Raw genomic sequence first — 24013 nt, 5'->3', positions numbered from 1 at the left:
TGAGCAACTTACATCAATCAGCCTCACGCTCTTTAAAGTGATTTCCTTATACTGATCCTACTTGAATACTGTTTAAAGGAAGAATCCCAGAATCCTTTGTGCTCTTTCCTGCATGTCTGGGTCCATTTGATCTATTTATCTTTATTTTATTCAGAACAGCTTATATCAAAGTGACTGATACCTGTAGAAGGAAATAAATTAGTTGACAAAATAAGTCCAGGGATGCAGTTTAAACGAAGGTAAATGAGAAAGACTTCACTGAGCGACAGATGGAACCTGTTTGGCCCCAGGCTGCGGCGGAGGAAGCGGCGGGGGGCATTTGGGGGCTTTGAGTCCCGGCTTCTTCACGGGGTGCTTCTTGAGGCTGCCCGGCTGGGCTCGGGGCGGCGGCGTGGGCCGGGTCCTCGTGTCGGCCGGCTGGGTGGCGAGGGCGGGAGCGGTGGGCGGCGGCAGGGGAGGGGGAGGGGGGGGCTGCGGCTTGAGGAGCACCGGAGGTTTCATCAGGGGTTTGGAGAAGAGGACCGACGGCTGCTCGCTGGCGTGGTCGGTTGATTTGCTCTGCATGAAGCCTCTCTTTGCTGGACGGAGACAAAGAAAGGACAGAAGGAAAGCGGTGTTAAAAACAGTGTAAAATATCCTGAAATGACCAAATACGCTGAAATCTTCTACTTCCAGGCTCCAGTCTAGTTCTGATGTGATCCCGTCTAGTTCTGATAGGATCCAAAGCTCTGAGACACACATTCGCTCTCTGCCCGCCTACAGCCAGGCGGTTAGAGCGATGCGTGCGATGACACACTGACCCTACAGCTTGATATTTTGGTCATTGGTGTGAGACTTCCTGTTTCCTGTGGACTTCCTGGTTGTTAGAACGATTTGTTTTCTCCCTGGTCTCTTGCACTGACAAGCAGCCATTTTAAGGTTGTGAGAGGAAAGTGCAGAGGGACAGAGTTCTAACAGGAACATTACACAATAGAGAGTGACACACACAGTGAATCATGAAAGCATCGCACAAAGCAACAAGGAAGGAGGTCAACACACTCACACTGAAGTTCAACTGTGGGTTTACTTATGTTTGGTGTGATTTAAGTGAAGTTTAAATCGGCGTGGACTCACGTTTGTACGGTGATGCGACCGTCATGGAGAGCGTTGGAGATTCCTGCGGTGCCTCCAAAATGGGCTCCAGCTGATCTGAGCTCTGCTTCTGGGTGGGACTCCTGCTCTGGACTGGGTTTGGTGCCGGTGGTGTTGCTCTGGGCGGCGGAGTCGGGCCTTCCATGGCGGCTGAGCTGCAGGCGGCAGACGCAGAGCTGGAGGCGGGGCCAGAGCTGGAGGCGGGGCCTGAGCTGTTGGATGTGGGCGGCTGGAGGCTCGGTGGCGGTGCTGCCGGGTCAACTGCAGGGTTTCCCCACGTGGTGGTTCCACCGCGACTCACAGAGCCGGATTTCACAAGGAATAGGCTGCTGCTGTCCTGAGAGGCTGTGCTGATATGAGAGACGGGAGACGAGGTGTGTGTGTTCAGTGTGTTATGGGACGAGGACTCAGGATAAACCTCCTGCAGCTCCTCTTTACATGTCTGTACCTGTTTGTCTTAGAGAGACATTGATGATAGGAGGAGCTGGAGGAGGCTGTGCAGGGAGAGGAGGTCGTTCTGCTCAGCTTCTCCTTGTGTGCAGGAACAGGAAGTGTCACGTCGGAGCACTCGGGAACATCCGGGATCTCAAAGGGAACGTCTGAGCAAAACAAACCAGAGACACTCAAGCAAAGATTCACAACTCAAACCCCCAAACACTCCTGCTGTGAGTGTGTGTGTGTGTGTGTGTGTGTGTGTGTGTGTGTGTGTGTGTGTACCTTCGGGGAAAAGGCTGGAGCTGTACTGAATAAGAGGCTCAATCACCGTCACCACCTGGACCGAGGAGGCTGAGGCCATGTCGAACAGAGCGATCTCACTAAGATGGAGACGCAGAGACAATAACAAGCAGCAGGTCAGTTCAGACTCGGTGTTGGGGGACTCTCAGGCTCTGAGGAGGAAAGACTGAAGGACGAGTGTGTCTCTACGCACCCTTCAACCCGGGGCCACAGCAGGTTGGGCCCCAGGACGATGGCGATGTTACTGGGCGTCATCTTGTTGACGGCCTGCTGCTCCGACAGAAGAGACAAGAACTGGACCAGGTACCTAAAAGAGAGGACGAGGGGAGGACAGGGACGGGCTGAGGGAAGGACGCAAGACAAGACGGTTTGTGGTCTTCACATAGTCACAGCAGATGGGAGGACATGCCTGAGGTTGTTGTAGTTCTCTGGTGGAAGTTTCTTCAGCAGAACTCTGAGCTGCTCCACTTTCTCCTCCATGTCTTTTTCCCTGAGAGGAGACGGGAAGAAACGTAAGGAAACAACAAGACAACAGAGTGTAGATGACGTGAGTGTAGATCTCATGCCCACCCTGCTGCTTTAAACCAGTCAGTGTAGAGGTCAAAGGTCAGTAGAGGTTCAGGAAGTTCCCTCAGGTAACGCTTCAAAGCTCCTGGAAACACAGCCAGAGGACAGAAAGACTTGAAGCCATGAAGTCACGCTCCACATGAACACTGAGACTGTGAGATCCTGTACCGGCTACAGCATGGGGGTCCATGCTGAACTCGCCGTGGTCCAGAGTCCCCTGGTCCAGACAAGACCTCAGCCTCTTCTCCACCGAGGCCGCCGCCGCCAGCCGGAACAGACCCTGCAGCAGAGGACCGGACTTAGGACTCAACCAGACCCTGAACTACCATGGCCAAACATCGTTAACGCCGTCGTGTCTTTGCGTCTGGTCCCGGCCTGTCTCACCTCCTCCTTCATGCCCGTCTTCAGCAGCATCTGCACACACTCCTCGATGGGAGCGGCGATCTGTCTGCTGCTCTGCGTCAGATGATCGGTCAGAGCTTCTCCGTAGACTTTCTGCTTAGAGACGCTCCGCTGCGACCCTGTGGGATTCACACCATTCACTCTATCACACACTGGACACCAGGACACGGGTAAAACACACACACACACACAGACACACACTGGATCAGACTTCACCGTTTGGACTGTGGTTCTCTTTGAGCTCACAGATGTTTTTGTCCAGGAAGTCGTGTGAGTATTTGTGGTATTCAGCCTGCAGCTCCAGCAGCTGTGACACAAGGGACAAGGGAAGCTACTTTCATTTAAAATGTCAATACAAACGCAACAATTAGGCCTGAAAATGTATAAATGTAAAGATTTAAAAGCTGAATGTCAGAGATTTGGACTCACACGGATGAAGTAGTTGGCGTAGTCGCCTTCCTTAGTGGCAAAGTGATAGAGATCAGCAGAGTACTGGTCCTACAAACACACACAGAGCAGCTCAGTGCCTTGCTCAAGGACGCCTCAGCACAGAGGGATCATTGCTTTGAACCCAGTGGTGTGGATGAGACGGTGAGTGTGTGTGTGTGTGTGTGTGTTGGTACCCTGATGCTCTCCAGCTTCCTCCATGCTTCTTCCATCTCCTCCCTGAGCCCGTCCTGCTTTGCCTGGGGAGCGGTGCTGCTCTGGCTCCTGCACACATACACACACACACACACACACACACGATTAGCTTGGTGATGCCTGGATGATCCTCGCTGATAGAGGCTGTGGGTGTGTGTGTGTGTGTGTGTGTGTGTGCCTCACTTGGACCGTGCGTTGTGCCAGTCTGTTGTGAGTTTTGCAAACTGCTTCTTGTTCTTGAGAATCTCTGGTAAATCGTCCTTAGAGACAAACAAGAGTTAACAAACTAAAGGTCAGAAACAGCAGAATGTTAAATCAATATGTCTTGTATCATCATCATCATCTTCCTCCTCCTCCTCCTCATCCTCCTCCTCCTCCTCCTCACCTCGCTGAGCTTGTTGAGTGGCTCCAGAACCTCCTTCTCCACTTTCATCTCAAAGTCTGCCAGCATGCTGGCCAGCATCTTCTCCATGAAGCAGCACATCTCCAACACACGCCTGACACACAGCACAGCACCAGGTCACCACACACTCCACACACACACACACAGGGCACACAGCTACAACCAGAACCTTCCCTCCTGAACATGTTATAAATGAATAAATGAGGTAGAGGATGAGGCTGGATGGATGAGATGGAAGATTGAGGAGTGGACAGATGAGTGGACAGATGAGTGGACAGATGAGTGGACAGATGAGTGGACAGATAAGTGGACAGATGAGTGGACAGATGTGTGGACAGATGTTTCCGGCGGATCAAACCTCATTGAGGAGTCCGCGTCGAAGTCTTTGAAGCTTTCTGCCATGCTGATGGACAGCAGCATGAGCGGGAGCTTTTTCTGTGGAGAGAAAGCACAGGACACAGTGGGCGGGGCTACAGCTGTCACCGACCAATCAAATGTCCTCACAGACGTGTTTGTCATGTTTGCGCTTCTACCATCCGTCTCTCAGCGTCCAGGCCCGGCTGACTCTGCAGGCAGCACAGCAGCTTCTTATGCAGGACCTGAGCCGCCTTCTTGGCCGGCTCCACACGCTGCCCCACCTGGAGCAGTCACACACACACACACACACACACACACACACACACACACACACACACACTGAAGGCTCAGAGTGGAATAGAAAAGAACTACACACTGTATGAATGAACCTGAATCATTCCCTCACCGTAACGAGGTCTTCATGCAGCAGCTCAGTGGCATCCTGTGGCCTGCAGCAGGGAAACGGCTCAGATGTAAACAAAATAGTGTCACATAAACTGGGAAGGGTCCTAATGAGCTACAGCACCACTCAGTGGAGCGTCAGGGTTATGAGCTTCATCTCAAAGAACCTGTAGGTCCTCTTAATGATCCTGTTTACATTAGCAGCTGGTGGCTCAGACTCATTAAGGTGTTGTGACTCGGTCCCTCCTCTGAGTTGTAGTGTTGCCTTTTCTAGCAAACATTCACCGATCATTAACCATCATGCACCATTCCTGAGCCGCTGGGATCTGAGAGCAGGAGATCAGATGGAGTCGCTCTGCAGTGTGAGGAGAATCAAGCATGCAGTGTAACGACGGGCAGACTGAGGTTATATTAGGACGTGATCACGCTCCAGTGGAACAAGTGACACAGTGACAGGAGCCTGGGGTCGCTGTGGGCAGCAGTGATGATAGCTTGAGCTCCAGCTCTGTGGCAGAGGGGACAGGGGGGAGGGGGGAGGGGGGAGGACACGCCGTGTAAAATGGCGCGAGGACGATCAGCAGCCTCGCCGTGTGGGTAAGATCTCTCTGTGTGGCGGCAGGAAGCCACACCCAGATCACAGAGAGGTTACGGCGGCCTCGGCATCAGGTGTGTGTTCTTCCTTTGCACCGCTGCAACCTGACGTCTGCTGTGTGAACGCTCGGGTGGACAAACCCCCGACATGTTTGAACCACCAGCCAGTTCCCTTTTTACTGCAGATTTTGTTTCAGTTTTTGCTTCTGAAGTGAGAAAGAAGTTCTCTGATTTACCCAGAATCTGGGAGTGTGTGAAGTTAGGCAGAAGTAGATCAAATCACCGTGGGGGTTTATGCTGTTTATCTGCCATCAAAGGTCAGACATAACACTCGCCTGTGTGTGCGTGTGTGTGTGTGTGTGTTGCTGTGCTGCTGTGCTGCTGTGCTGCTGTGCTGCAGTCGTTGGAGTGCAGGTTGTGCTGCTGCAGATGCATGATGTGGGGTTTATTATTAAACCAGAATGTAGAGGGTGGTGTGGCCCGCATACACACACACACACACACACACGCGCGCCTTCAGCCTGCTGCATGCATCCTTGCACCAATAACCACGGACTGAGTGGGTGTTCGCTAACTCAGTTTCACTACTTGAATCATTGGGTCTTGCCCTCTGTTGCAAATGTGAAACACACACAGAAACAAAAGCAAACCTCAGCCAAGGCCAAGGCAGCCCAGACTGATAACACAAACACACACACAGGGCTGAAGTGTGGACACGTCACAGCTGTTTGCACAATTCTGAATCAGCAGACGTCACATTTCTGTCAGAGGTTATGAGATAATAAAGAACGCTGCTGGTTTGTTGAGCCACAGCCCCAGCAAGAGACTCACACACACCACATCCTCCTCTCAGTCTGCCTCTTCATGCGTACTCAACCTTTGTAACAAAGGCGTTTTCTAACCTTCATGCGTGCAGCAAGAGTTGAGGTTTGCCTCAATAGCCCCAAAGCGCCTTCTGCACTATCAAAGGGAACCAGCAAACTTCACGCCCCCACGTTTGACACAATGCAAACCAGAGGAATTCGCCTTTGTCTCTTACAGATTGAAACCTTTTAATGATGCATCAGGCCATCGGCACGCTGCTTTAAGGCCGTAAGAGTGGAGGGAAATGCAACATGTGGCTTCCCTCCGGTCTATGATCAATCACCATCATTAAAATCAAATCTGTCATTGTGACTTCCTAACTTAACCCTAAACGTGCCACCTTTAGGTCCAAACCAGAGCTTGACCTCCTGTGAGTCCAGTCTCCCTGACACACATTCTACAAGTATCTGTCAAAACTCCAACGTCAACAAATGAAAACTTCAGAGTTTCCCATCAGCACTCACTTCCCCACAGAGCCCAGCTGCTTCAGGATGCTCAGAGACTGCCTGAGCATGCTGGCTGAGGAATCCAACCGGCAACCTCTGCGTCCCGCTCAGTCCCACAGGTCACCCGCACACCCAAAGGTCCCACGCAGGGTCCAGCCAGGTCACTTCATCCGTGGAGGGGCAGAGGGAGGACGTCGCAGGGCCGCTTTCTTTCTCGCTCGCTAGCTCGCTCACTCTGTCTGTGGCCGCGCTCGTTTGGCCAACAGCTTTCGTTCTTGTTTCAGTCGTGCGACTCACAAAGCCCTGAATGAGGAAGTGGCTCAGATGGAGGAAGAGGCAGAGAGGCCGGCTGGCTTTCACTGTCACAGGGTGAATAAGCAGTTAACCTGTCAAGTAACAGTCAATCTGTCAACCAACAGAAGAGAACTTAAACATCTAAGGAGAAAATATGGAAATACTTTGTTTCTGTTCTTGGTTCTTCATAAGTTTCTGTTGTATGAAAGTCAAAGTCTCTTCATCTTAAACTGAAAGTCTTTTGTTTCTCCTCATCGAATATTCCCGGATTGTGGTTTGTAACGGCACTTCTGTTAAATAACAAGGATGTGAAAAGAGCAAAAGAGGAACCGCACCAGGCTGCTGAGGGTCACGTGTCGGAGATAAAGACTTTATTACCCCCTGCTGTCAGGCGGAGGCTCACACACACCAGGCTGTTTGTTGGATAAACAGCAGCAGGATGACTCAGAAAGCTGAGATTGTTCCACCTTCCACGGCTTTAAATCTATTTTTAATGTGTTTTTGTCGCAATTTCCACGCCGGTTTCATTTTCGTCTCCAGTTGCTTCCTGTCTAACTTTCTCTCTCCCTCACTGTGTGATTCACTGTCCAGGAAGCCTTCACCTCCCCAAACTACAATTTATGTACAAATGCTGGTTGAATTCATCCTCTGAGGTGCTGGAGTTTGCAGTTTAAGTTAAATATTAGCTCATACACCCACAGTGTCTCTGTGTAAATCACTGCTAATCCTTCTGAGTGTTTGCATGATGCTTACCTGCCATCTGAGCCCTGCAGTGCGGGGACCAGGGCTTCATGTCAGAGAGACACTGTGGCGCCCCCTACAGGAGCAACCTCCGGGTGTCGTGGATCACTCTTGGGACAGAGGGACAGAGGGACAGATGGACTGAGCTGGTGTGTAAACGCTCAGCCTGCGTCACAGCAGGATGGATGGATTCTGCGCCAACTCTGGTCCAGTGCTGCCCCCCGGTGGTACCAAAGCAGAACTGCACAGGAAGAGTCTCAAATGCCGTTATAGTGATGTCATCGATATTCTGCCCTGGGCTGAAGTTAAAGCGACTGCATGAGACCAGGCCCGGCCCTGGGCGTGGGATAATCATCATCATCATCATCATCAGTCGAACTTGACCTTTATGATGTGAACACCAAGAACCACATGATGGAAGTTTTCTATTAATGATTTATCTTTTTTAAGAAAGAACAGAAAGAAAAACAGGAGGAATCGTCATGGATACTGCGTCTTGGTTTCTCCTCTCCTGTGTGATTTGATCTCTCAGCTGCTTCTAAACTATCTGACATGAAGTTGAAGGAATCATTTGTGCGTTTGAGACAAAGCTCCCTGGCTCTGATGCTGAACAAACTCATCTACGTCTACGCTCATCCTACACAACTCATGTCAATGTTCTCCTGCTAGTTCTGTTTGATCTTCATGCATTAAGAAGTTAATAAATTGCAGATACAAAATATGTTTAAACAGGTTGCTGTAAAAGACCAGTTTATTAGGTACAGCTGCAGGGCCAGACGCCATGTGTTTGATATTCTGTCCACAACGTGTCCAACATGAAGAGCAGCCTCAGCCTCAGCCTCAGCCTCTCAGATCTACCAGCAACAAAAAGTGAACATAAGCTTCATAAAAGATAGACTTTATTGCAGATGTGTTGTATTGGATTACAATAGAAAGAACAGGAGTACCTAACAGCTCAATGTGGGAGAATCCAAGGCAGAAAAGTGAAAATTTGGCTATAGAAACTAATTATTGATGCAGTGTTTGGTGAGTGGGACAGTTTATTCTTCTGAGGCGGTGAATCTTCAAACGTTACAAAGGGAGGAAAGGTAGAGTAGGTGGGGAAAGATGAGGCGTCTTCTGGTGACAGGTGGACTCTACAGAGCAGAACAGGTCACGTTCTGATGACACTCCTAGAGAGAGAGAACACTACAGGACGCAACTGGACTGGTTTCCCTATAGATCACTTTAGAAGAAGCAGGAGAGATGAAGGGAAAAGTGAAGCACCAAAAAAATCTCTGACACAGCTGAGCTCTGTGATACCTGTGAAGTCGTTCCGTAAACGCCGTGTGTAAAAAACAAAACAAAACAAAACAAAGAGGGTCAAAGGAATGCAAACGACGTCAGCAGCTTTAGAATCTAAACCCCGGCGGGTGAAGAGCGAAGAGGCGATGAAGCACTTGGAAGACCTGCCGTTGTCTCACAAAGTCTCCTCTTAAAAACAAAGTAGAGGCGTCCCAAGTGCCGCCTTCCTCTTCGTCTCCTCGTCCTGGAGAACCCCTGCTCTTCTGATCTTAACCCGAGGGCCAGGGACCGACGTGCGACCCCTGGCCCGACGCCACAGTATTGGTCCCCTCCCTGATCTCCTCCCTGCCTCTCTCGTCCTCTGGGATTGATGTACGTGTTGAAGCGTCGCAGTGGGCGACTAACGCTTCGCTTTGGCTTCTTCCACATCTTTATCTGATGACAACAGAGGAGAGACACAGAGGAAGAGGAAGATGAACCGAGAACCGGACACCAGCCACAATCCACCTCTCCTCAAAACATTCACAAACATCTGTCCCCAGCTTCTGCTTCTCCTCACCTTTCCTGAGTTGTTCTCTCTTCAGGGCCGCTTCCTCTCTCTGCTTCTTGATGATGGCGAGTCGGGCCAGGTCGGTCCTGGCCTGCTCCGTCTTTCCCTCCATGTGGAGCTTCATGTAGCGCTCCTTCGACTTCTGCTTCTCGATCTCCTCTCTAACAGGAAACAGGGCGACAGACAGACATGTAAACATAAAGACGACCCCCGCCCCCCCTCTCCTGCCCGTGCTGCTGTAGCTCCAGAGCGCCGCGTCGCTCACCTCTCCCTGCGTGAAAGCTCTCTGGGTGCACTGACATCCACGTCCACCACCTTCTTGCTCTTCTGAGACAGGCGGTTTGGATTCTCTATCTCTATGAGCCCCTCCACTCCGCTCCTCCTCTTGGACTGTGTGCAGAGAGAGAAGCCTTCATGTCCCTGCAGCAGTGACAGAGTGAGGCTCTGAGGCCCACACACACACCGGAGGCTCACTCACCTCATTGTCTTCATCTGAACTGCTGCTCTCTTCATCAGACTCCGCCGAGCTTTCTTTCTCCGCACCGCCATTTGCCTCCTGGTAAGCAGTCACAGAACATTCAGTCTCACACACTGGCCCTCCTGTAACCATAACTACAGGCCTACAGATCAGATCTGTCACTCACCAGCTCTTTCTGAGCCTTCATCTGTCTGTCGATCTCATCCGGGTTGCTGAACTGCTTCCTTTGGCCCTTGTGGCCTTTTCTTCCTGAAACGCAACAAGAGAGACGAAGGTTCAGGTGACTGGAGCTTATCCAGCCTGAGACGGGCCGCGATGCACACTTTACATCAGTGTGTGTGTGTGTGATCTGGACGCTGCCAACATTGTGATCTAATCTCACTCACTCTTAACGGTGGCCGTGTGTTGTGTTTATGCGTCGTCGTGTTTGTGAGCCTTGTGTCGCTGTTGTGTGTGTGTGTGTGTGTGTGTGTGAGAGTGTTGTTTTCCATTTGAGGCGCCGCTTCGGGACCAAACGGGACCGGGAGGCGGGGATGAGTCACGTTCCCCCCGGGGAGCCGCTCACCGGCTCACCGCCCCCGCTGCCGTACATGGCGAGCTGCACGTGAACGCAGCACGCCGTTAAATACCTTTCATAAAGGTTACAGTAGAGTAAAGCTGAGTAACTGTCGAGTAATAAACACAACAACCTCCATTTGGGCCAAATGTAAAGAGAGACGAACCCGGGCTGTGAAGCTGCACATGGTACTGACGGAACCAGGGAGGAAAACGGACTACACATAAACATGTTGGATTGTTTAAATGGTTAACATCGCCCACATTCGTTATAATGTTCAGATATAAGCAGGAGTTGGTGTAAATGTGTGTTTTACTGAATCATTCCGTGGCGCTAAGACAATGACGCCCGGCTCACCGGTTAGCATGCTAAGTGCTAACTGTAAGCCAGAGTTGAGGCGAAGCGGACACGACTTTAGCTGACATTTACAAAACTACGGCGCTATTTTAAACAAAGCAGACTGATCCATAAGGTTTAACGTGAATACTCACCGCCGCGGGGCATCTTTGTCGGTATCGAGGTGGAATCTGCGCCTACGAAGCTGAATTATGTGACAGTTAAAGAGGTTAGCCAGTGAGGAAAAGGCCACAGGCCGCTAGGTGGCTGCTGCTTGCTGAACGCCCGCCCGCGCCTGCGACGCAGCGGAATATCCAACCAATCAACGAGCAGGACTTTTGACAGACAGCTCTATAAACCAATCAGACGAAAGCAGTAAATCTAACGGGGGAAAGGCGGGACTTTCCGATGACAGCCGACCGGCCGGAGTTATATGGAATATGGAATATGGAAATGGTTCATCACGAACAACAATCACTGCGATCACAAAGAGTTATTTATGTATTTGGTTATTTATTATTATTTCTTATGTACTTCAACACGTCAACACGTTAAGTCTTCTTCAGTTTTCCTCAGTTGTTGACGCTTTCCCTCATAATCTTCTCATCAGCCTCATGTGACTCATATGAGAGAAGGATCAGAGCACAAGAGAGCAGCTGCTTCATTGAGGAGGATGTTTTTAATCAATAAACAATAAATACTAAAACATGAACGTGATCAGATCTGTCATTTCTTCATGTGATGCTGATTCCTCATCTCATCCATTTCTTTCTCCATGAGGTGGCACTCTGGCTGTGGCCTCTGTCAGCTGGGAGGAGCAAACAGGTGCATCCATGTCAGAGTGCAGAATTCAGCTTTAGTGCAAGGAATGAAATCCTAAAGCTGCTCATCTCTCACCATGTCCAGGAGAACTTCAATTTTCAATTTCAGGAGGTTGTTCTCCTCTTCCAGTTGGACATTTCTATACATTTGCCACTGTATTTCCCTGTTGTACATGCTTCCACTAGATTCTGGTCAACAAAACACAATAAATGCTGTGAGTTGTCATAGAAACACTGAAGCTCTCTGCACTCACACAGTGGAAGGACTCGTTCCTTACCCATCAGCCACTGCCCGTCTTCAAATCTCCAACTCTGTCCTCCGAGGTTGAGCACCGGAGCTCCACACTCCAGGCCCAGCTCCTCTTCCCTCGCCAAATGATTCAACTGAGAATGTGAGAAGATACAAATGAAAAAGGTTTACCTGTCCGTTCCTCTGTGATAAACACGTCATAGTGCAGCAGAGAGCCTGACTCACCGTGTGCAGGCTGGACAGTGAGGCAGACCTGCGAGGAGGAGTCTTCTTCGGGGTGAAAGTGTCACGAAACAGCGGGATCTTAAGTTGATGCTTAAGGTTCTGAAAGACAGAAACAACACACCAGCATTCATTTGTTAATACTTAAGAGCATCATCACCACCACCAATGACACGTCCATACTGCTGCCTCTGTTTCCCCTGGAGGAGTCTGTGAGCGAACACAGGTACAGGAGTACGGTGGAAGCCAACTTGTTCATTCTCTTGACCCCTGACCTTGGTTCATCTCTGTCACCTCAGCCCTATGTGTCACCCTGAGCCCCAGCCTCTCCTGGCCCTCCTTCCTCCCCCTGCCCCTCCCTTTAAAAGTCCCCTGTGTGGCGAACACATCCATCACTATGTTTGAGTGAAGAAGTGTTGATGTGATCATATTCTTACCAGACTGGAGAGCCAGTCTGTTGCCACTTGCATCGCGGCTTCTCCCCGACACTGACAGTCACTTCGTCTTCGTCTTCTTCCTCAGCGTTCTGCAAATGTTTTTTAGGAATTTCAATAGCTTTTTGCTTCGTTCATGATGTCATTATGGGGCGTTGCTAGGGTGATTATACTCATGTAAACTGTGACATCTATCATGATGTCATTGTGGGGGGTGCTTGGGTGGTTCCATTCATGTCAACGTTTCAGTAATGCAAATAAATTGCGCCATTTTTATGTGAACCCCCTTAAAGGACAGCAGACTGATGTGACTATGTGTGTGTGTGCAAGATACCAAGTGACTGTGTGTGTGTGCAAGATACCAAGTGACTATGTTTGTGTGCAAAATACTAGGTGACTATGTGTGTGTGCAAGTATACCAAGTGACCATGTGTGTGTGCAAGATACCAAGTGACTTATGTGTGTGTGCAAGATACCAGGTGACTATGTGTGTGTGTGCAAGATACCAAGTGACTGTGTGTGCAAGATACCAGGTGACTATGTGTGTGTGCAAGATACCAAGGGACTATGTGTGTGTGCAAGATACCAGGTGACTGTGTGTGTGCAAGATACCAAGTGACTGTGTGTGTGCAAGATACCAGGTGACTGTGTGTGCAAGATACCAGGTGACTATGTGTGTGTGCAAGATACCAAGGGACTATGTGTGTGTGCAAGATACCAGGTGACTATGTGTGTGTGCAAGATACCAAGTGACTATGTGTGTGTGCAAGATACCAAGTGACTATGTGTGTGTGCAAGATACCAGGCGACTATGTGTGTGTGCAAGATACCAAGTGACTGTGTGTGTGCAAGATACCAAGGGACTATGGGTGTGTGCAAGATACCAGGTGACTATGTGTGTGTGCAAAATATCAAGTGTACAAGTCAAACATGGAAGAAAAGAAATACTTTTATTTGAACTTTGAATTTGCAAAGTCATACATTTTCCGTTAATGAATCAAGTGTCTTTCTGACTTAGGGACAAGATGTCATCATATCAACACCCTAATGAAAGCAATAACATTAAACAGAGTAAAGAACATCTTCCATCCTGTACAGTCGCTGATCTAACAGCAGGGTTATGAAGGATTTAAAGCTCTGCCTGTTTTCCCTCATGTCAGATAAGATCCCAACATTCCAAGTCACCATCTGAAGTATAAAACATATAGACAAAGGCAAGGTGGCTGACACAAAGCTAAACAGTCACACAAACATCCTAATTCCATCATCGCACACACATTTCCTTTTTTTTTTACCAAGCTCTTTCTACCAGGGCTCACACACTTCAGCTGTAGCTTGAAGGAGGGAGCTTACCCTGAGTCCAGCATAGAGCGGCTGAGTGAAGGTGGTCTGGACTCTGTGGAGCAGAGTCATGGTGTCAGAGACGCTGTAGAAGGACAGCAGACCTGCACTGTGATCCAGGTACACTCCAACTCTGGAGGACCAAGGAGCCGCGTGCTCAGTGGTGACGCTGTTATGGCTGAAGGTAAATCTGTCACCATAGTAATACAATGACCAAGACTTCTCATTTTGCCCAAATGCACTTTGATCCCCTGTTCTGTTGATATCCTTGTATGCCACTGCTAAGGTGACACATCTCCCCCTCCTCCCTTTCACCTCCCAGTAACAGGGCCCACTCAGACTCTCTGCACTCAGGGCCTGAAACCAGTCGGTGAATCTGTCCGGATGATCACAATATGACTGATCTGCTCTCACGTGTGTTATTTTCCTGTTCCCATTAGACAGTAACAGCCTTTTGTTCACCGTGTTTGGATCCAGGGTGATTTCACATGTATGTGTTAAGAGTTGAGCTCTGGTCATGAGCTCTGCTGTGGGCAGTGACACGTCCACATCAGCTGAGGCCGCGGCGTCCTGGCTGTTATGTTCATCCACAGAGCAGAGTTGACAGATCCACTGCTGATCGGTGCTGCTGAACGTCTTGGCCGCACCATCGTGATGAGAGCAGATGTTCTCCTGAAGCTCCCTGGAGGGCTGGACCTGTAGGACAGGCCGAGGCCGGAAGATCTTTCTGCACTGAGGGCAGCTCTGGTTTTTCTGGCCCTCCTCTGTGTCCCACCATCTTGTAATACATGCCATGCAGTAGCTGTGTCCACAGGGGATGATCACCATTTCCCTCAGGAGATCCAGACAGATGGAACAGCAGAAGTTTGCTGGATCCAGCTGAAATCCTTGCTGCGCCATTTCACCTCTCAGTCACAGTGAGTGTCACTCTCTCTGAAGTGAGAGCAGGTTGTTCTACTCCTTTCCAATGGCGTCAGATAAATGAGAGCGCTGCAAACAAAGTGCAGACGATAACAACCATGAAACTCAAGTGACATGTACTTTCCAAGATGTGGTCAAAAACTGTGACGCTCCCCGACAGTATCCGACTCTAAAGCTGCTTAAATGAACCATATTGATGTCATCGAAGTAACAAGGTGATGTCACCAAACTCATAAAGTGATGTCATCAAAGTCTTAGTTACAACAATGGCATCATAGCTTCACATTACTAAAGCTAGTTCATCTTTTAGCTCTTATATTATATAGATAAACGTTCACTGTTCAGATACACGTATGTAACAATAACACAAGTGTCTGTCTAGTGATGTGTCAGTCACACCACTGGGATGCACAGTGAGATGAGCTCATCCTGTCCGGTTCAGTCTGTACAGCAGAACCTCCCACACGGTTACTCTCCTACACACAGTCACACGGTTTGGTGAGTCTTGGAATCGGTTCTGTCAGTGTGTAAAGAACATGACGTCATGTGCAGGATCTCATGGATGATACACACAGAAGAGACTCTGCTAGCAAAAGAACTAATTCTATAAGATGCTTCAGACTGGTGTGTGAGTGACGTATAGAAGAAGAGAACAGCTGCTTCATTCAGAATGATTTTTATATCAATAGAAAATAAATACAAATACATTAAGATGAATTATTCAGACTAAATCTGTCACACAGATGTAAAAGGTGTAGAAAATATGGAACATAATTCACCACAATCGGTCAATCTACATGGGGATTCAAGTAAACAAAGATCAATCCTAAACCTTGATTCAGCTGCAACACTCAGCAATGAGAGAAACACGAGCTCTCTGTTTGATCCTCTTCGATCAATATTCAAACTCTTAAAGTATTTACACATAAAGGAGGGGCACAGATCGCTCATTTCTTCCTGTGATGCTGATTCTTTATATCATCCACTTCTTTCTCCATGAGGTGGCACTCTACTGTCGTCTCCGTCAGCTGGAAGGAGCAAACAGGTGCATCAATGTCAGAGTGCAGAATTCAGCTTTAGTGCAAGGAATGAAATCCTGAAGCTGCTCATCTCTCACCATGTCCAGGAGAACTTCTATCTTCAGTTTCAGGAGGTTGTTCTCCTCCTCCAGCTGGACATTTCTTTTTATTAGTTGCTGCGTTTCCTTTGTCGTCGTGTTTCCACCAGATTCTAGTCAACGAAACAGAGTAAGTGCAGTGCAGGGAGTTGTTGTTATAGAAACACTGATGCTCTCTCTGCACTTCTTCATTACCTGTCAGCCACTGTCCATCTTCAAACCTCCAGCTCTGTCCTCCGATGTTCATCACAGGCGTCCCACACTCCAGGCCCAGCTCCACCTCCCTCGTCGAATGATCCAACTGAGAAGATACAAACCCCAGTGAACTCAACACTCACAGACTACATCCTTTTTATTTTAGAACCTATAACCTATTCCATAATGATGCATCTTCCTCTACAGCGCCACCCAGCGGGCTTTTTTCATGGAACCTTCAAGTCTTATCATTTATACTTTGTCGTTTCTCTGTGATAATCATGTCATGAGCAGCAGGGAGCTTGACTCACCGTGTGCAGGCTGGACAGTGAGGCAGACCTGCGAGGAGGAGTCTTCTTCGGGGTGAAAGTGTTACGAAACAGCGGCATCTTCAGTGAATTCCTGAGGTCCTGCGAGAAGGAAACAGCATAGTGAGCAGATGGTTATGGAAACTAGTTGCTATGGTTACCTGCGATCCGAGCTTACGCTTATTGGATCCTTCACTGAAAACGACAAAAGCCTCACAGATGGTTAATAAGCTGCGAGCTGAGCTAATGCTAGGCAGCTAAAGCTAACTAGCGGCGTGTACTAGCCATACCTGACTTTTAATTGAAAGTGACGAAAGCCTCACAGGTGGGTTAGTAGTTGATGTGTCAGTGATAAATAAATAGCGCGGTTATTTACCTCCATACAGACTATTTATGAGACATTAATACAGTTGGGGTTGTATTGCCTTTTCTTTTCTCTCTCAACAGAACAGTTTGCTACTGCGCAAGCGCGAAACTTTCATTTTTCCAAAATAGGGGGCTACGGAAATAACACATGGTTTTATATACATCAACTGAAAGATATATATTTTTTTATCAATGGTTTCATGCACTCTAAGCACATTTCGGTCTACAGGTGCCCCGTTTAGAAAGATGTGTCCACAATGTTATATTCTAAATTACGTTAAGATGATAGAAACAACCCTCCAGAGAGTCACGGTGGTGCGGTCCAAGCCTATCACCATGGTGATCGCGTCGCTTGCGCTCACTGTTGTAGAAAAAGAGGCGTTCACTGACCTGTCTCAGAGAGCCGTTCGTTAAATCTCAGTATAGATTTAAAAAATGCTTCATAATAACGCCTACATTTTTATTATTACTGTCGCCTTGGTACTTTGACAAGTCTCTTCATAATATGATAATATTACTCATATATGGATACATATTATTTGGCTTAAAACAGGGTTTTTGCTGTTGCTCGCCTTTATTTACGAGTGGGTGCACTTTTCCTTTCTCTCCACACGAGGGCGCCCCTTCCACACTAAATCAGCTACTACGTTGGTAACGCGTGGGGATGATTTCTTCACGTCTGTCTTCATATTAGACAAAGACAGCCTAAGACGAAACAGAAGTCTGTCAAAAGCTGGGCAGACCTGACTGAGAGAACGACTCATAAATCCTCTACAACACGACACGGACTGCGTTGATTCCTTTATAATTCTCTGACGATACCGTGGCCTCTATCAAGCCCCAGTGGCCTAATGGATAAGGCACTGGCCTCCTAAGCCAGGGATTGTGGGTTCGAGTCCCATCTGGGGTGATCACGTTTTGCAGCTTTAGGCCCTCTTTTACAGTTAAAGAAGAAAACAGCGTCTTATCTGCGTTCGACTGGTGGAATGTTTTGTTATATTGTCACCGTCAGAAGGACAAAATAAATATTGAAATTTGTACTGAACGGAATTCCGATTTCGACAACATTTCGGGAAATTATCGTCTGACATGGATAAACGGAAAACCAAATTGTGTGTCCTGCTGAGCGCCTTGGCTGCATCCGTACAAACTTACCGTGAGTAACCGAATATTGTCTTTTCTGCTTTAATTTGTTTACAGCGCATAATGGAAGAGATTAACATAAAACTCACAACACATTAAATTAATTCTATCAGAAAAACCACTTCAACTGCAACAAAATTGTCATTATTCTGTGTTTATCTTTTCTATGTTTAAAACTAATTATTTATCCAATGCAACATTTCTTAAAAGGACATTCTCCATTTAAATTAAAATTATATTTGTGTGTGACCAAACACTAATTGAAACATACACATAGCCTTAAAAAACTTATATTCCTCATTTAAAAAGATGCTTTTTTTTTCAGTATAAATCCCTGTATTAGTGTCATGACCTTACATAATGTGTTATCTAACCTCAGCCCCGTAACCCTGTTCATCCTCCTACAATGGTAGAGCTTCAAGAGGCCACTGTGTACTGGGACGCTGCCCAGAAAAGTGTGATCATGAAACAGGGGGTGATGGAGACACAGGGGGTAGCCTACGGTTACTTCAACGATTCCCTGCTTGTGTCTGGATGGGGAGTATTGGAGATACGTGCAGGTTATGGTGAAATGACACAGGAAGATGAGACCACCTACTTCCTGGCAGGCTACCTGGAGGGCTACCTCACTGCAGAGTGAGTAAACCAGGCCACAGGTTACTACAGCATCTATACATTAAAAAGGCACAAGTCTGTCTGGGCTAATTAGGATCCTTTGGCTTTTCCATTCTCCCATGCAGACAAATGTTCAGCCATTACTCCAACATTTACCCTCAGCTGATAACGGATGACAAGGTCTTGAATCCCCTGAAGAGGTTTTTGAGGTACAGTCATATTCTATTCATTCCCTCGCTCTCGACTTCCTGGTCACACTAAGTTTAGACCTTCACGAATAGATAGAAGATGAGATGTTGCAGAGTTATTGTGTCTTCTGGATGATCCACAGCAAACAGGACCGGTGGGCCAGAGAGCAGGTGAAACTCAGAAGAAGCAGCGACCCTTTGTGGCTACACATGGGGCTGATCCTGGCCCAGCTGGACGGGCTCCAGGCTGGAGCTGCACACTGGGCCAAGAGCAAACACAGAGAGGTGTGTGCATGTGTGTGTGTGTGTGTGTGTGTGTTTAGAGCCTCATCTGATTCATGCTATTCCCCTTGTGCAGCCCCTGTCAGCTTTAGAGGTCCAGTTTCTGAATGGTGTCGGTGACCTCCTGGACCTGGTCCCGGCTCTCACACCGCGTTCCAACTCCTCAGCAGGGTCCAGCTCTTTCAGGATGCCAGGAATGGGCCACTGCACCGCTCTGATAAAGGTCAGAGCACGAGCATTTGGCTCAGGGCGTGAATGAGCACTTGGAAAACTTCTCTAAGGGCCTAATTGGTTTCATTGTCTGATATGTGTGAGCAGACAGGGAGACACTTTCACCTTCACTCCATTAGTTTGAGTCCGACTGAATCACTTTATCAGTCATTTATCTCAGGAAAGCAAAGATCCACCTTAAAACACTTGGATAAACACTCAGTGCTTCACATTCCAGGCCCAGCGTTCCCGTTCTATTTTTGCTCTTCCTGTGGACGACTGACCAAATGTAGATGATGTCATGTCTAGATTTTGCCAGCTGCTGCGATGAAGCTTGACAGGAGTGAACGCTTCAGAGATCTGAAACTTCAACAGTCATGCTTTGGTTTTACTCCCTCAGAAATCCCCCATCAGGGAGCTCTTCTTGTAGACTGAACACTCGTCCTCCTCTTCCTCCTCTTCCTCCTCTTCCTCCTCTTCCTCTCCATCCTTCAGGTACTCCCTGGCTTTGAGAACGTGCTGTTTGGCCACTCGAGCTGGTACGCCTACGCAGCCACCATGAGGATCTACAAACACTGGGACTTCAGACTGTCTGACACACACGTTGCCACCGGAAAAATGTCATTCAGCAGCTACCCTGGTACACACATACACACACACACACACACACACACATACGCACAGGCATTTTCAACTACGTCACTTGCATTTGAAGCAGCTCATGTAAACAATGAGCAGAGATGATCTGCTCAAGTTTAATCCCCTTGGTTTCCTTTTCATCTTGGAAATTGAAACACAAAGATCCAAGGTCTTAACCTGAATCGTTGAACAAAGACAGCCTCAGGGAACACACACACACACACAAGCTGATGAGGAAACATATTCTGGCTGCCTTCCCCAGCAGTGGAGGTTTGGGTCATTTGTGGATAAGGATTTGCCCAAAGTGCCCGAGCCATAAAAGAATCCTCTTACAGGCTGCATTGCTATCAAATACAAGTGCTTTAAAGCTCTATTTTTAGAGCGCAGACAGGCTCAGGGTTCCACTTCACTATATTAAAGTAAAGAGGTGAAACACACTGCAGCCAGCGGAGGTGTGTGTGTGTGTGTGTGCGCGTGACCTTTCACTGTACAACATGAAGCCCACAAGCTCACAGATACTAAACAAACAGCAGTGGCAACAAATCCTCTTTACCTTTTGTCCTATAATATCCTTCACTACCTGCCCCTCCTCCTCCTCCTCCTCCACCAGGCTTCCTCATGTCTCTGGATGACTTCTACCTGCTGGGGAGCGGCCTGCTGATGACTCAGACCACCAACAGCGTCTTCAATGGCTCTCTGTTCTCCCGGCTCGGCCCTCACAGCCTGCTGGCCTGGCACAGAGTTCGCCTGGCCAACAGCCTGGCACGCAGCGGGCAGGAGTGGGCGCTCGTCTTCTCCAAGCACAACTCAGGTGTGATCCGCTGTCAGGTCCACACTGTGTCACGGAGGAGCAGAGGGCCGTCACAGCTTCTACACTTATGTTCAGTGAGCGATCAGGAGAAATGGGTCAGGATGGGGGAACGAGAGCTGACACTCGCTGAGAGGCATGAATACTTTATTTAGTGCGGAACTTCCACCCTTCCAATGTAAGAATGTATAGGCCACATTTCCAAGGCGATGATACGTCAATGTGTGTGTTGACTGGCCAGCTGCTTTGGCCTTCGTGTGTGTGGGAGTGCAGAGCACAACAGCACAGAGTGTTCCTGAGTCCAGGTCCAGCAGACTCGTGGTTCCTTTACCTTCAATCTGTATGCAGTCAGGGAGAGAGGGGCTGTAGATTTGTTTTTGCTGTTTTGCTTCTCGCTGGAGTTCCAGATCTCTCAGGCAAACACAAGCCTGTGCAGGATTCCTGTCCTCTGTGGCAACCAACCAGTGTGCTGAGATGAATAACAACAAAACAAGTCAAATCAGGTTTATCAGTGCAGCCTGATGTCACACACACACACACACAGGCCCATGAAAACAAACCGATCCCGGCCCAGCCCACAGCTCCATAGAACACAAGTACAAACTCCCGACAAAGCTTAAAATGTACAGAAAAAGGAATAAACCTCCACCAAGGCCAAACACGCCGCTCTATCTTATGGTAACACCCAAACCGTGCTGTGTGTGTTTCACTTTAATGATTGGTCTCCTCAGCTGGAAGGCAGGCTGGACCGTACTGAGGCTCTGCTGCCATCTAGTGGTAACAGAGTGAACACAGGACGAGCAGTCTGACTGGTTGTCTATGACCTGATATCACAGTGCACACAAATGTTGCTCACTGCGTTACAAAGCAAAGCAAACCCCTCCCCCCCTACCAGGAAGCCACGCTCAGCTTCATGTGCAATATTAACACAACTTGCTGAGACTTGCTGAGTGTTTTTAAGAGTTTTTCCTCCTCGTCTTCTTTTGAAGGTCGGGCGAGGTCGGGAACTGTTGATATGTGGGCCTGTAAAGCCCTCTCAGTGATCCATCTGTAGATCAGAATGCAGCTGTGGAGAGACATCCCTCCCTCAGCAGGTCTTCCCCTTGAGCAAGGTGTGTAACCTCCAGTCCTCCTCTCTGTGCCCCAGGTACCTATAACAGCCAGTACATGGTGCTGGACCTGAGCCGGGTCTCTCTGGGTCACAGCATCAGGCCTGGAGCTCTGACCGTGGTGGAGCAGATTCCCGGGAAGGTGACGCACTCGGACCAGACACAGGCTCTACGCAGAGGTGAGGGCCGAGGTTTAGATGTTTGCTCCTCCAGATTTACCATCAAACCAAACAGAACTCCTCTGGGCTTCTCTGTAAGTGTAGTTGTGTGTCTCTCTCCTCGAGCAGGTTACTGGCCGTCCTATAATGTTCCATTTCATGCTGACATCTACAACCTGAGCGGGTACGGAGTGATGTGGAGGAGACACGGAGAAGACTTCTCTTATGACCTCTGTCCCCGAGCCAAACTCCTCCGCAGGGACCAGGCCAAGGTGTCTGACCTCAGCTCCCTCAAACACATCATGAGATACAACAGTAGGTGCAGCCACTGTGTGTTAGATAACTTCATCTCCTGGACTTAGATGGGTTTCAGAGATGGAATACAGGATTTGAAGTTGTTCAAGTGTAAGCAGCCGACCTGAAGGCCAGACCGGCTCTGTTTCAGACTACAGGAGGGACCCCTACACCAAGGGCCATCCCTGTAAAACCATCTGCTGCCGTAACGACCTGCGCCCGAGGAGACCACGCCCAGGAGGTTGCTATGATACCAAGGTCAGATCAGTTATAAGAGGAAACAAATGATCACTGTTACAGAACCTAAAGTACAACCTTGCATCTATGATGTTATGTCTCATGTCCTCTTAAAGAAGTGAGTCACTCCTTTGCCTTCTTTGCACTTGAAGGTCACATCTAAAGACAAACACTGATATTTTTCCCTTTGTCATTATGACGGTGTAAAAATAGACGGTGTTGGATGTCAGAAGCTAAATTTGCTTGATCCACAAGTTTATGACTGAAGTGCAGGTTTAGAATTACAAAAATCCATTAATGGAACTCAAGATGCTAAAATGGAGGGTAAGAACATCAGTTTGTTATTTGAACCCGACTACAGGACTTCACTATCAAACCCTCTCTCCTTCTTCTCTTTTCTTGACCACTTGCTCTCTCCTTTCCTTGCTCCCTCCCTCTCTACCCTCTGCCCCTCCTCACTCCTTCCCTCCCTCCCTCCTCCATCCTGCGTCACGCCGCAGGTGACGGACTACCAGATGGCTCTCCAGCTGGCCGCTGAGGCCATAAACGGCCCGACCACTCAGGGGGGGCTGCGTCCCTTCTCGTGGCGATCCTTCAACTCCACGCCTCATCACGGCCTCCCACTGGTGTACAACTTCACCTTCGTCACCATGAGGCCCACGCTGCAGCGGCCCTGACGAAGACCCTCATGGAGACAAGTGTATGTCTGATTTGTGTTCCCATGAATCTGAATCAAACCACATGTGATGTTCACCAATAAGAGGTCAGAACCTTTTGTAGAGTTATGATGTAAGAGCAACCACTAATATCATGTTACTAGGCAGGTTTATTATATTAACACATCCATTTAAACAGACGCTGCCAGTAAAGGATTATATTATATGAGTGATGTATACATGTCTGTGTTTGGTCTGTGTCTTTAAACGTTTATAGATACATTCAGTTGTCAATCCGAGAAATTTGACTTTTTTTGAGGGAAATGTTTGACGTATTTGTTGTTTCATTCAATTCTATGCAATATTTACTTTGGTTGATTGAAGTTATGCACCTGTAACCTCAATAAATACATTTTAAACTGTGAAGTGTCTCTCCTGCAGTGACTCTTACAAAAAGACTACAAGTCCCAGACCTGGAAGTGTGTATCAAGTTCCCAGGGACAGCGAGACGATACACACAAGATCCTTCAAAATAAAACCCAATTAAACATATTGATTAATATTGGAATGATGGACGTCTAAACTAGTACTCCTCTCTCTGATCTAAGTGTGTTGTATGAATTCTCAGATTTTCAGATTTGATGACGTTGGAAAGAATGCAAGGAAGCAAGAGGAGAGAGAGAGAATGGACGGGTGGAAGCTAAGAAGTCAGACTGCAGAACACCTGAGTCACAACGTTAATGTTCGTAAAAGCACTAAACGCATCCGAGAGGAACGAAACGCAGAGATAATGAACCCCAACAAAAACGTAATGAGCGCGGCGAAGGACTGACTGGTTGTCAATTGTTCTCCCAACAACTCTTATATATGTTTTATTTTGAAGGGGTCTTTAGGAAGTGCCGCATGTCGTTACGTGTAGC

General features: G+C 48.3%; 5 protein-coding genes, 1 non-coding gene and 1 pseudogene across 7 annotated transcripts; 2 read left to right on the top strand and 5 right to left on the bottom strand.

Moving 5' to 3' along the window:
• Window positions 1–29: 29 nt before the first annotated feature.
• sh3bp1 (SH3-domain binding protein 1) lies at window positions 30–7753 on the bottom strand. The gene is made up of 19 exons (XM_076171959.1): window positions 6999–7753; window positions 6559–6899; window positions 4644–4686; window positions 4414–4518; window positions 4239–4315; window positions 3863–3974; window positions 3661–3737; window positions 3459–3546; window positions 3265–3333; window positions 3052–3142; window positions 2818–2954; window positions 2602–2713; window positions 2437–2518; window positions 2276–2356; window positions 2060–2173; window positions 1849–1946; window positions 1580–1730; window positions 1114–1481; window positions 30–578 (listed from the first exon to the last, which is right to left on the bottom strand). The coding sequence occupies exons 2-19, from the start codon at window positions 6606–6608 to the stop codon at window positions 256–258; spliced, it is 2178 nt and encodes a 725-aa protein (XP_076028074.1). The 5' UTR covers window positions 6609–6899; window positions 6999–7753; the 3' UTR covers window positions 30–255.
• Window positions 7754–8457: 704 nt separating this feature from the next.
• Window positions 8458–11091, bottom strand: pdap1a (pdgfa associated protein 1a). Its single transcript, XM_076171986.1, has 6 exons — window positions 10935–11091; window positions 10054–10136; window positions 9888–9965; window positions 9675–9799; window positions 9419–9570; window positions 8458–9294 (listed from the first exon to the last, which is right to left on the bottom strand). The coding sequence occupies exons 1-6, from the start codon at window positions 10945–10947 to the stop codon at window positions 9260–9262; spliced, it is 486 nt and encodes a 161-aa protein (XP_076028101.1). The 5' UTR covers window positions 10948–11091; the 3' UTR covers window positions 8458–9259.
• A 414-nt stretch (window positions 11092–11505) lies between these two features.
• On the bottom strand, window positions 11506–12542 carry LOC143017248 (protein chibby homolog 1-like; annotated as a pseudogene).
• Window positions 12543–13601: 1059 nt separating this feature from the next.
• LOC143017247 (tripartite motif-containing protein 16-like) lies at window positions 13602–14747 on the bottom strand. Its single transcript, XM_076171981.1, has one exon. It carries the CDS (start codon window positions 14745–14747, stop codon window positions 13812–13814), a length of 936 nt encoding a protein of 311 aa, XP_076028096.1. The 3' UTR covers window positions 13602–13811.
• A 705-nt stretch (window positions 14748–15452) lies between these two features.
• On the bottom strand, window positions 15453–16848 carry LOC143017243 (protein chibby homolog 1-like). Of its 2 annotated transcripts, none has more exons than XM_076171976.1 (5): window positions 16679–16794; window positions 16392–16490; window positions 16081–16186; window positions 15886–15998; window positions 15453–15796 (listed from the first exon to the last, which is right to left on the bottom strand). In XM_076171976.1, exons 2-5 carry the CDS (start codon window positions 16467–16469, stop codon window positions 15716–15718), a joined length of 378 nt encoding a protein of 125 aa, XP_076028091.1. In that variant the 5' UTR covers window positions 16470–16490; window positions 16679–16794; the 3' UTR covers window positions 15453–15715. The 2 variants fall into 2 exon arrangements, with proteins under 2 accessions (XP_076028091.1, XP_076028090.1); XM_076171975.1 differs by having other exon boundaries at window positions 15455–15796; window positions 16765–16848.
• Window positions 16849–17591: 743 nt separating this feature from the next.
• Window positions 17592–17664, top strand: trnar-ccu (transfer RNA arginine (anticodon CCU)). Its single transcript has one exon. It is a non-coding gene; the product is annotated as a tRNA-Arg (tRNA).
• A 639-nt stretch (window positions 17665–18303) lies between these two features.
• On the top strand, window positions 18304–23408 carry LOC143017237 (phospholipase B-like 1). Its single transcript, XM_076171964.1, has 10 exons — window positions 18304–18533; window positions 18638–18721; window positions 18844–18985; window positions 19059–19205; window positions 19688–19832; window positions 20442–20642; window positions 21787–21927; window positions 22036–22221; window positions 22352–22458; window positions 22938–23408. Exons 1-10 carry the CDS (start codon window positions 18304–18306, stop codon window positions 23112–23114), a joined length of 1560 nt encoding a protein of 519 aa, XP_076028079.1. The 3' UTR covers window positions 23115–23408.
• Window positions 23409–24013: the final 605 nt, after the last annotated feature.

The sequence above is a fragment of the Genypterus blacodes genome, unplaced genomic scaffold, assembly GCF_046128005.1.
Source record: "Genypterus blacodes isolate CSIRO-AG114 ecotype Tasmania unplaced genomic scaffold, CSIRO-AGI_Gbla_v1 ptg000277l_1, whole genome shotgun sequence".
Classification (NCBI taxonomy): domain Eukaryota; kingdom Metazoa; phylum Chordata; class Actinopteri; order Ophidiiformes; family Ophidiidae; genus Genypterus; species Genypterus blacodes.
This window is presented reverse-complemented; position numbering and strand designations above follow the sequence as displayed.